This window comes from Dipodomys ordii, unplaced genomic scaffold (assembly GCF_000151885.1).
Source record: "Dipodomys ordii isolate 6190 unplaced genomic scaffold, Dord_2.0 Scaffold19, whole genome shotgun sequence".
Classification (NCBI taxonomy): domain Eukaryota; kingdom Metazoa; phylum Chordata; class Mammalia; order Rodentia; family Heteromyidae; genus Dipodomys; species Dipodomys ordii.
Window position 1 is genome coordinate 12,280,769 of NW_012267235.1, and position 10,600 is coordinate 12,291,368.

A 10,600-nucleotide genomic window follows, 5' to 3' on the forward strand; every position below is an offset into this window, starting at 1 on the left:
TTTTTTTTTTTTTTTTCATTTAGTCAACAGGTATTTGTTAATGCCTACTAAGTATAAGGGATGGTGCTAGGTGCTCAGGACAGTGCTGAACAGAATTTGTGTTAATGATTGGATGGGTGGGGGAGGGGTGAGAAGAAGGGACAAACCCAGTCCACTTCAAGAAACTGTTCGAGATACTGATCCTTTGTGGTTGGGCTTTGGGATTTATTAGACTGATGAGCTTGCTTAGGGCTGTTTTGTGCCAAGTGAAGCACAGGGGAATGGGAAGCCTGGCTTCTCTCTTCTTGGGAGCTTTCCTCCCAAGAAGAGGTGATTTGGAGATGATTTGGAGACACTGTTGTTTCATCTTAATGGATATTTTTGTTAGTAGTGTTGTTTTGGTTTGTATTGGTTCTGGGGCTTGAACTCAGGGCCTGGATGCTATCCCTGAGGTTTTTTACTCAAGGCTAGCATTCTACTACTTGATCCACAGCTCTACTTCTGGCTTTTTTTTTTTTTTTTTTTGGTGGTTAATTGGAGATTAGTCTCAAGGATTTACCTGCCCAGACTGGCTTCGAACTGCAATCCTTAGATCTCAGACTCCTGAATAACTAGGATTACAGGCACGAGCCACCAGTGCTTGGCTTTGTTGTTCCATCTTAATGAGTGTTTTGTTGTTGTTGTTGTTTTTGTTTTTTTGTTGGTTGTGGGGCTTGAGCTCTGGGTTTGGGCACTGTCCCTGTGCTCTTCAGCTCAAGGCAAGCACTCTACCACTTGAGCCACAGTGCCACTTCCAGTTTTCTACTGGCTTGTTGGAGATAAGAGTCTCATGGATTTTCCTGCCCGGGCTGGCTTTGAACTGTGATCCTCAGATCTCAGCCTCCTGAGTAGCTAGGATTACAGGCGTGAGCCACCCGTGCCCAGCCTTAATGAGTGTTTTTACCCAGGCAAAGACCACATATTAGGTCTGCTGTCTGGTGTGAGTTAAAGAAAACAGAAGGGAAGTGGAACACTACGGGCTTCTATGAGGACCAAAGCTCTTTGAGGCAGATAGTGTGAAGTATGGGGATTGGATTGGAGGGAGACTGCCAGCCAGACTCCTAAGTCAGACAGGTATTTTAGACATCTGGGTAACCATGGGAGGTGGCCTTTGAAATTGTCCTGGAAGAATTGAATCAGTCTGAAGGAAATCTTAAGGATATGTTGGGAAGAGAAAATGAGTGTGAGAGTGAATAGTTTTAGTAAGGAAAGAGGACTTAGGGCAGGAGAGACTTAACATCCTTGTACTGGATGGAGATTGGGAGAAATGTTGACTAGGATCGAGGGTGGGGATGGCTAGCCTAGCCTTGCTGACCTCTCGTGTGTCTGTCTGTAGGGTGGTGAAGGAAGAAATTTCAGACGACAGTGCTCGTTTGCCTTGTTTCAATGGAAGGGTGGTATCCTGGGTAAGTGGCCCTGACTCATTGCCAAGCTGCTCTGAGCTTTAGTCTGTTTTGATAGCCTTGTCTTTCCAATAGTTGGTGTCCTTCATTGTCTGCCCCATTACCTACTTGAAGAGCCAAGTGTGAGTCCCTTAGCCTTCTATTTCTGGTGTTAGTCTTTTTCTAGGTTCTTTCCCCAGGATCTCTGAGACTCTGTCCCCTTGCTAATTGTTTTTTTGAGCCTCTTCTTTTATGCTCCCCATCTCAATGGAGCTACATTTTCTCATTTGCCCTCTTCTAGCTAGTGTCATCAGATAATCCCCAACCCGAAATGGCTCCCCCAACCCATGAATCTCGGACAGAGCTGGTGCCTCCACCCCCACCATTACCTCCTTTGCCACCTGAGAGGACCAGTGGCATTGGTGACTCAAGGCCTCCGTCCTTCCAGTGAGTCCTCTGTATTCCTGACTCCAGGGGAGGGAGATGAGGAGGGAATCCATGTCTTTGGGAGGAGAGACTGACAGTTTGGAGCGCTGTCCTTACTGACCTGGATTGGAAACTTAAATCTCTCTGCCTGTCTAGCCCTAATGTGTCCAGCAGCCATGAAAATCTGGAACCTGAGACAGAAACGGAGTCAGTAGTGTCACTGAGGCGGGAACGACCTCGAAGGAGAGACAGCAGTGAGCATGGCGGTGAGGGGGACTAGGCCCCGGAATGGCTGGTTAGGTTGGGAGCTGGGAAGGGGGCCAGACCTCAGCCTCAATGAGGATATGAAAGACAGGAGTCCTGTTTGCTAATTTTCTTGTTCATGTGTAGCTGGGGGTCACAGGCCCAGCGGTCCCTCAAGGCTTGAGCGCCATCTGGCTGGGTATGAGAGCTCCTCTACCCTTCTGACCAGTGAGCTGGAGAGTACCAGCCTGGGCGATTCAGATGAGGACGATACCATGAGTAGGTATGGTTCTCCTCGTCTCCTAGGATTTTTTTCCCTCCATTCCCCTATTCTGTTTTATTTTCCTTCCTTGCAAACAGTTCTCTCATTATTTCTCATGGCCCCATGAGAACCATCTGAGCCTCCAAATGCTTCCTTTCCCAACTGCTGTCAGGTTTAGCAGCTCCACGGAACAGAGCAGTGCCTCCCGCCTTCTGAAGCGCCACCGACGGCGGAGGAAGCAGCGGCCACCTCGCATGGAGAGGGTGAGGGGGCTCTCATGGGACAAGTGGGGCTTCGTTTAAGGGGGTCCCTAGGACACAGAAGCCTCAGGCTTATTTCTAGGTTATTGAAGGGCAGTCCAGCTCCTTTCCTTCTTCCACCCCAGACCTCATCCTTCAGCAGTGTCACAGATTCCACAATGTCTCTCAACATCATCACAGTCACGCTCAACATGGGTATGGAGGAGCCTGGCCGGGGAAAGGGGCAGCATGGGTCTCCAGGGGCTCCCCCTTCTCCTTCTTACATGGGTTACCTCCACAGAGAAGTACAACTTCCTGGGCATTTCCATTGTGGGCCAAAGCAATGAGCGGGGTGATGGAGGCATCTACATCGGTTCCATCATGAAGGGGGGAGCTGTAGCAGCTGATGGGCGCATCGAACCTGGGGACATGCTTTTGCAGGTGTGCTGGGTGGGCTGCTCTCCTCACTTGGTCAGGGACAGTGCCTTTCCATCCTGCCTTTGACTCATTTCCCCTACTTCCAGGTGAATGACATGAACTTTGAAAACATGAGCAATGATGATGCCGTGCGGGTACTGAGAGACATTGTGCACAAGCCTGGGTGAGCCTCTGAGCTGGTCTCAGGTCCTTAGGTCTATTGACTCTTTCACCTTTTGTTTTGTTTCTTTTTTTTGGGGGGGGGTCCTGGTCGTGGGGCCTGAACTCGGCCTGGGCACTGTCCCTCAGCTCTTCAGCTCAAGGCTAGCGCTCTTCCACTTGAGCCACAGTGCCACTTCTGGCTTTTTCTGCTTATGTGGTGCTGAGGAATCGAACCCAGGGCCTCATGCATGCAAGGCAAGCGCTCTACCACTGAGCCACCTTCCTAGCCCCTCACCTCTTGTTTTGAAATAAAAAATAAACAAGATAAGACTCATTATGCACAGGAATGTAGAATGAAACAATACTAGTGCGACTACACATATCAGTACCACCTAGATCATGAAACAGGAAAGTGCTGATACTTCAGAAAATCCACTGCTCAACTATCCTCTTTCACTTCCAACCTCCTCCTCCCAGAGAGTAATCATCCTCTTGGCTTCTTTTTTTTTTTTTTTTGGTCAGTCATGGGACCCGAACTCTGGGCCTGGGCGCTGTCCCTCAGCATTTCAGCTCCAAGCTAGCATTCTACCACTTGAGCAACAGCACCACTTATGGCTTTTTGATGCTTATGTGGTGCTTAGGAATTGAACCCATGTTAGGCAAGCACTCCCACTGAGCCAACTTCCTAGCCCCCTCTTGACTTGTTTGGTCAAGAACATCTTTGCTTCATTTGATGGTTTTTCTACTATGCATGAATCCTGAAACAGCATGCTTCCGTGTAACCTGTCTGATATTTGCTGTAAATAAAATTGTACAGCATGTATGCACTCCCTCCTCTTCTCCTGGAGTATGTGTTTGGTTTTGTTTTTGTTGATTGTGGGCTTGAACACCGGGCCTGGGTGCTGTCCTTGAGCTCTTTTTGCCACAGATCCACTACCAGTTTTTTGGTTGTTAGCTGGAAATAAGAGTCTCATGGATTTTCCTGCCTGGGCTGGCTTTGAACCGTGATCCTCAGATCTCAGCCTCTTGAGTAGCTAGGATTACAGGCATGAGCCCCCGGCACCCAGCTAGCAGTGAATTGTCCACATTATAAACAACGACCCCTCTCCCCCTTTCTGTGGCCCAGCCATGTATGTACTTTTCCTTCTCTGTCTCTTAGTCCATTCTAATGCCAAGCCTTGGCCCTCTTTCTTTTTTTGTTTGTTTGGTTGTAGGGCCTTACCTCTTGACCTGGGCGCTGTCCTTCAGATCTTCAGCTTAAGGCTAGAACTCTGCCACTTGAGCCACAACGCCACTTCTGGCTTTTTTTTTTTTTCTGCTTATGTTGTGTTGAGGAATCGAACTCAGGGCCTCATGCATGCGAGGCAAGCACTCTACCACTGAGCCACCTTCCCAACCCAAGTCTTGGGCCTCTTGAGGCCTCTTCTTTGTCTTGATTGGCCTTCTCTTCCCCACAGCCCCATTGTGTTGACTGTTGCCAAGTGTTGGGATCCCTCTCCTCAGGCCTACTTCACTCTCCCTCGAAGTAAGTGATAATCAGGAGTCTGAAGTCAGGAGATTGGGGAGTGGAGAGGCCAAAAGTAGGTCTGGATCTCATACTGTAGGACATGGGTTGCGGCGGGGTGGGGTTCTCAAGGAAGAGGTAGAACAGTAGGCTTGAGTTCTGGAGTGACAGAGCTGGTTTCCTGAAATTGAGAAGTGATTAACTTGGTATCTTTGTCTCAGATGAGCCTATCCAGCCGATTGACCCTGCTGCCTGGGTGTCACACTCTGCTGCTCTGACTGGCACCTTCCCAGCCTATCCAGGCTCATCATCCATGAGCACTATTACATCTGGATCCTCTCTTCCTGATGGTGAACCCCCAGCCCAACTTTCTGGTAGACTGGCCAAGTGTGATCTTCCCTGTTAACCCTGTGCCAGTGGACCCTTTCTCTCATTCTCTATTGTCTCCTCTGTCAGGCTGTGAGGGCCGGGGTCTCTCCATCCATATGGACATGGCATCTGTGACCAAAGCAATGGCAGCTCCAGAATCTGGGTTGGAAGTTCGGGACCGCATGTGGCTCAAGATCACCATCCCCAATGCCTTTCTGGGTACTGCTGGGCCCTGTGCAGTGTGGCATGGGAAGGAGAGGAAGCGACCCCTGGTGCACCCCTGGTGCAGGCAGGGGTAAAGGTGGATATTGGGAGGAGAATCTGAGGCCTTTGGTGGGTGGGAATGTGGCTTAGTGGTGGTAGAGTACTTGCCTAGCTTGCATGAAGCCCTGGGTTCCATTCCTCATAAACAGCAGAAAAAGCCAGAAGTGACACTGTAGTGCAAGTGGTAGAGAGCTACTAGCATTGAGGCACAGAGAGGCTCAGAGACAGTGCCCAGGCCCTGAGTTCAAGCCCCAGGACTGTCAAAAAATAAGTAAATGGAATCGGAGGCCTTTTCCCACTGTGGGTGATTTCAGGCTCAGATGTGGTCGACTGGCTCTATCATCATGTGGAGGGCTTTCCTGAGCGTCGAGAAGCCCGCAAGTACGCTAGTGGGCTGCTGAAGGCGGGTCTCATCCGACACACTGTGAACAAGATCACCTTCTCTGAGCAATGCTATTACGTCTTCGGGGACCTCAGTGGTGGCTGTGAGAGTTGTAAGTCCCCAGCCCTGGCCCTAGGAGAGCAAATCGGTCTACCTTGTCCTGCTTCTATAACAACTGGACTTACAGCCAGGGCTGTCATTGATGATCATGGTAGTGTGTCCTGTACTGGCCAAGGATGGGACCAGGGTGGCTGATAGACAACCAAATTCTGCTGAATAAGCCGTATACTGGCTGCAGAACTGTGTTCCCTGGGGTAGGGCAAAAAGGGCACCTCTTGCTGAGTCCCACAAAAGCATATTGGGTTAGTGGTGGCCCTAACCTATAAGCAGGTTCATGTCAAAGCCCTTGTAACCTCTTTGACCCCTGTCGTAGTGGCTCTGGGGAAATGGTCTCTATTTTTCTCTCTATTGTTGGGAGGCTTGGCTTCTGAAAGCCAAGACTTGTTACTCTTAACCTTTATGTTTTCCAGACCTTGTCAACCTGTCTCTGAACGACAATGATGGCTCCAGTGGGGCTTCAGACCAAGACACCCTGGCTCCGCTGCCTGGGGCCACTCCTTGGCCCCTGTTGCCCACGTTCTCCTACCAATATCCAGCTCCTCACCCCTACAGTCCCCAGCCTCCACCCTACCATGAGCTTTCATCTTACGCCTACGGGGGCGGCAGTGCCAGCAGTCAGCACAGTGAGGGTAAGTCATCCCGATACCAGTGCAGCCAGAGACTCAGGGCACAGTGGAGGGGAGCTAGGGAGGACAGGCTAGAGGGAACAGGGGCTGCCAAAGCCAGAGGACTGGGTTGACGTGCACTTGTTCTATCCCATCTCCCCTCACAGGGAGCCGGAGCAGTGGGTCAACACGAAGCGATGGGGGGGCCGGACGGACAGGGAGGCCTGAGGAGCGGGCCCCTGAGTCCAAGTCTGGCAGCGGCAGTGAGTCTGAGCCCTCCAGCCGGGGGTGCAGCCTTCGGCGGAGTGGGGAAGCTGGTGGGACTGGGAGTGGGGGCCCTCCTCCATCCAGGGGTTCAGCGGGTGGTGCTCCTAATCTCCGAGCCCATCCGGGGCTTCATCCTTACGGCCCTCCCCCTGGCATGGCTCTCCCCTATAATCCCATGATGGTGGTCATGATGCCACCACCTCCACCCCCTGTCCCTGCAGCAGTGCAGCCCCCAGGGGCCCCTCCAGTCCGAGACCTGGGTTCTGTGCCCCCAGAACTGACAGCTAGCCGCCAGAGCTTCCACATGGCCATGGGCAACCCCAGTGAGTTCTTTGTAGATGTGATGTAGAGCCCACTATGGGGCCGTGTTGGGTCTGTACCATGGACCTGGCCACTCTTGGTTTGGTGCTTCTGTTCTGTCAATCATATCTTCATTGTTCCTTACAGTGCCTAGAGGCTGCTGCCTGCCATAATGTTGTTATTGCCACTGTGACTCTCACCAGCAGTGCCTGGTCCTTCCCCTTCCTTCAAGGGCAGGCAAGGAGGGAGGGCCCTTTGGGGTTTTTTAAGCTTTATTTTTTATAAGCCTTTTTGGGGGTGAAAATAGACTTTTCTTATATTTTGGGGACTATTTTTTAAATAGGCATTTCCTCTTTTATATGAAGAATCCCTGTCTCCTAAGTCCCTTCTTACTCCACAATGTGATCTCCTCCAGGCACCCAGGCAGTGCTGTACTGTGCAGGGTGAGGGAAGGGGGTCAGTGGTACTCCAGGAGGAAGAAGGGGGTTAGGTAACCTAGATCGTAGTCCAAGGAAGCTGGGGTATTTGGTATTTGGGGGGCATGTAGTTGCCTTTGTTCTATTTATTTTAGTTACTTGTATAAAACACTAAATAAAGCAATAGAGGCAAACTCCCCAAGCCTCTGGCTCCTTTCTTTGGGAGGGAGGTAGACAGTAGAGGGAAAGAACTGAGAACCAGAAGCAAAGCTTGCCTTGTTAGAAACTGTATTGTGAGGCACCAAGTATTCCTGTGAACAGGCACAATCCTGGGAACACAGGCCCCCTCCAAGGGTAAACAAGGGCACCCAGGATTGGGGGGGAGGGTGGGAAGCTATGTGGTCAGGCCCTGGTTGAGAGAATTCAGAAGCCCAGGGGGTTGCTGGTGACCACACCGCCTCGCTCCACCATTGCCTGGGAGATGGTTTTGAAGTTACGGAAGAGTTCCTGCTGCCGTGGGTCGGACTTCAGAGCAGCCATGTTTTCCCGGATCCGAGCTGAAGCCTGGGAAGAGGGAAAAAGTGATCAGGCCTGTGCCTTCAGCCCCCACCTACCTTGGGTAGTCTCAAGGCTCACCTCAATACACCAGCTGTTACAGAGCATTTTTTCATGCTGGGCTGTAGGGTAGCCCTTATTCAGAGATCTTGAGGCCCTGGCAGGGAAGTAGAAGATAGCCCTGAGGTGTGCCCCTGGCCCAGCACCCTGTGGCTCAGGCCTTCCATCCTGCCTTCTTACCTGGAGAGAACCACCACCATGGCATAAAGGTCAATGGCCCCGTCGGCTAGGCGCTGTAGCAGAAACTGCTCATCTGTCAGGTAAATAGGGAGGATGGGGCCGTAGCTGAGGGAGGGGACATAGGTGTGTGTGTGGCCGGGGAGGGGGTAGGGGTTGTAGGAGGCAGAGCACACTCACTGACAATCCCTTTCTTATGTTTTATCAGCTTGGCCTCCACCACAGTGGCAAACTGCTCCAAAGCCTGCACTGCCTGAAGAGATGGGGCGGGTACGTAGCTCAGGAGCCATCCATGGCAGCCCTTACTGCAGGCTCTGCCCCACCCCTGACTACTCACCAACTCACCACTCTGACTTAACTCCGGGTGGATAACTCCACTGAGACTCAGGCCACTGCCCAGCCCTGCCCGCCTGGGAAGAAGAGGGAAGAAAAGGTTGCTACACGCTACCATCCTGCCCTCCCCTGGCCTGTCCCCTGAACTTACCGCCTCAGCTGTTTCCCTGCCTCTCCTAGGAGGAGGCCAGCATTCCCAAAAGGATTCTTTAGGGCATTGCCAAGCCCAGAGAGTTCCTTGCCTTTGTCCTGTAGGGCAGAAGGGTGGAACAATCAGGAATCCCTGTGATCCCCAGCTGTTTACCGTAATCCCATCTGTTCTCCCCGTTTCCCTTCCTTACCATACAGCCCTGAAGAGCCACAAACAGCCGAAGAATGTCATTTGTTCCCTCGAAAATCCGGAAGATGCGAGTATCTCGGAGCACGCGCTCTACCCCAGGCTCCTAGCACAGGGGAAGACACATCGTGAGCCTCTGCTGAGATGAGCACGTCTGCTCCACCCAGCTGCCCCTGCCAAAGACCCGCCTGCACCTTCATGAAGCCCATGCCACCCATGATTTGGATGCACTCGTCTGTCACTTTCCAGGCAGCCTCCTAGGGACAAAATGCCAGATGAAATTGGTTTGGGGGCTGAGCTGTCAAACCAGACTCTCCCTCCTATCATGTCAGAGTCCTTACCGAGCTAAAGATTTTGCTGATGGCAGCCTCAATCTGGAAATCTGTGGATCCTTGGTCCATGTTGGCACTCAGCATGTAAGCCATGGACTGAGGTGGTATGGTTGGGACATGGGAAAGAAAATTGTAAAGGGCTGTGTCAGACACCCAAATCTTCAAGACCAGGTCTGATCTCATCCCCCAGGGCCCATTGCATTCACCTTCTAACTCTATGGTTAAGTACATCTAAATATGTGGTCCTCTGACATGGTACACCAGGGGCTTCTGAACATTGGACTTCTTAAAAAGGGAAGGAGATGAGTGAGGATGGAGTAGATGAACTTTCAGTATCTTTGGGAAGCACCTCAGTGGAACAGCATTACCTCCTTTACAGAAGCTGGACTGACTATGCCTCCCCGCATCCCCTAGGGCATTGGTGTAAAGCTGGAGACCCACTGCCCCAGGTGCTGCTGGGAGTTGTAGTCTGACCCGACCCTGAAGAAAGCCCCACATGGCTCTAAAGAGAGGCATTGGCGTCCCCTCACCTCAGTCACATACTGGAGCATAGCCATCCGAGCCAGCTTTTCCTGGATCAGCCCAAAGTTGTGAATTTTGTCCCCAAACTGGGTACGATTAGCAGCATGGTCTACCTGGAAGAGAGCATACAAATCCATCCTACTATGGGTCTGTAGTCTTGTCTAGGTGGGGGCTGGGATTAGACTGGAGGAATGGGCTTTGGCAACAACTAAGAGTTAAGTCCACACCTGCTGGAGACCTAAGCTAGCAGGTCTGGAGCTGCCAGGAGGGGAGGGGTCTCTAAAGTGGAGTGTGCCTGCAAGGGAACAGGGACACATGGAAAGGGGGACAACATGATTTGCTTAGGCCAGCTTTGGACTTAGGTCTGAATATACTCAGGATACGCACCGCCTTGGCAATGATGGCTTTCATGGTGCCAGCCAGTGTTGCAGCCATCCCAAACCTTCCATTGTTGAGGATGTACATGGCGACCTTGAAGCCACCCCCAACCTCACCCAGTACATTCTCTGATGGCACCCGAACTCCATCAAAGTACACCTCTGTAGTGTTTGAGGCCTTGATGCCCATCTTCTTTTCTGGAGGTCCACTGTGATAGGGCAGGAAAGTCAAGGTGAAAACATGATTGCCATGTTTCCTTCTTTCTTTTCTTCCTTTTTTGTTGGTCATGGGGCTTGAACTCTGGGCTTGGGCGCTGTCCCTCAGCTCTTCAGCTTAAGGCAAGCGCTCTACCACTTGAGCCACAGCGCCACTTCCAGTTTTCTGGTGGTTTATTGTAGATAAGAGTCTCATGGATTTTCTTGCCTAGGCTGGCTTTGAACTGTGATCCTCAGATCTCAGCCTCCTGAGTAGCTAGAATTACAGGTGTGAGCCACCGGCACCCCACTTCCCTCCATTTCTTTTTTTTTTTT

At 51.5% G+C, this 10,600-nt stretch overlaps 2 protein-coding genes across 4 annotated transcripts in view; one reads left to right on the forward strand and one right to left on the reverse strand.

Moving 5' to 3' along the window:
* The window catches only part of Dvl2 (dishevelled segment polarity protein 2), a 9,696-nt gene extending 2,123 nt beyond the window's left edge, over positions 1–7,573 (forward strand). The window contains exons 2-15 of one of the 3 annotated variants that reach the window (XM_013013336.1): positions 1,355–1,424; positions 1,702–1,847; positions 1,983–2,092; positions 2,217–2,352; positions 2,504–2,594; positions 2,717–2,786; positions 2,872–3,011; positions 3,095–3,171; positions 4,607–4,674; positions 4,875–5,003; positions 5,110–5,241; positions 5,601–5,780; positions 6,199–6,417; positions 6,561–7,573. In XM_013013336.1, coding sequence (XP_012868790.1) covers positions 1,355–1,424; positions 1,702–1,847; positions 1,983–2,092; positions 2,217–2,352; positions 2,504–2,594; positions 2,717–2,786; positions 2,872–3,011; positions 3,095–3,171; positions 4,607–4,674; positions 4,875–5,003; positions 5,110–5,241; positions 5,601–5,780; positions 6,199–6,417; positions 6,561–7,009 — 2,017 coding nt within the window. In that variant the 3' untranslated portion in view covers positions 7,010–7,573. Of the gene's footprint in view, positions 1–1,354; positions 1,425–1,701; positions 1,848–1,982; positions 2,093–2,216; positions 2,353–2,503; positions 2,595–2,716; positions 2,787–2,871; positions 3,012–3,094; positions 3,172–4,606; positions 4,675–4,874; positions 5,028–5,109; positions 5,242–5,600; positions 5,781–6,198; positions 6,418–6,560 lie in introns of all 3 variants that reach the window. The other 2 variants (XM_013013334.1, XM_013013335.1) reach the window with 2 other exon arrangements.
* An 85-nt stretch (positions 7,574–7,658) lies between these two features.
* The window catches only part of Acadvl (acyl-CoA dehydrogenase, very long chain), a 6,130-nt gene continuing 3,188 nt past the window's right edge, over positions 7,659–10,600 (reverse strand). The window contains exons 10-20 of the mRNA XM_013013337.1: positions 10,080–10,278; positions 9,701–9,805; positions 9,180–9,266; positions 9,033–9,095; positions 8,843–8,944; positions 8,653–8,750; positions 8,506–8,578; positions 8,349–8,421; positions 8,172–8,244; positions 8,013–8,088; positions 7,659–7,940 (exon numbers count right to left, since the gene is read on the reverse strand). Of these exons, the coding sequence (XP_012868791.1) occupies positions 7,800–7,940; positions 8,013–8,088; positions 8,172–8,244; positions 8,349–8,421; positions 8,506–8,578; positions 8,653–8,750; positions 8,843–8,944; positions 9,033–9,095; positions 9,180–9,266; positions 9,701–9,805; positions 10,080–10,278 (1,090 nt within the window). The 3' untranslated portion in view covers positions 7,659–7,799. The remainder of the gene's footprint in view (positions 7,941–8,012; positions 8,089–8,171; positions 8,245–8,348; positions 8,422–8,505; positions 8,579–8,652; positions 8,751–8,842; positions 8,945–9,032; positions 9,096–9,179; positions 9,267–9,700; positions 9,806–10,079; positions 10,279–10,600) is intronic.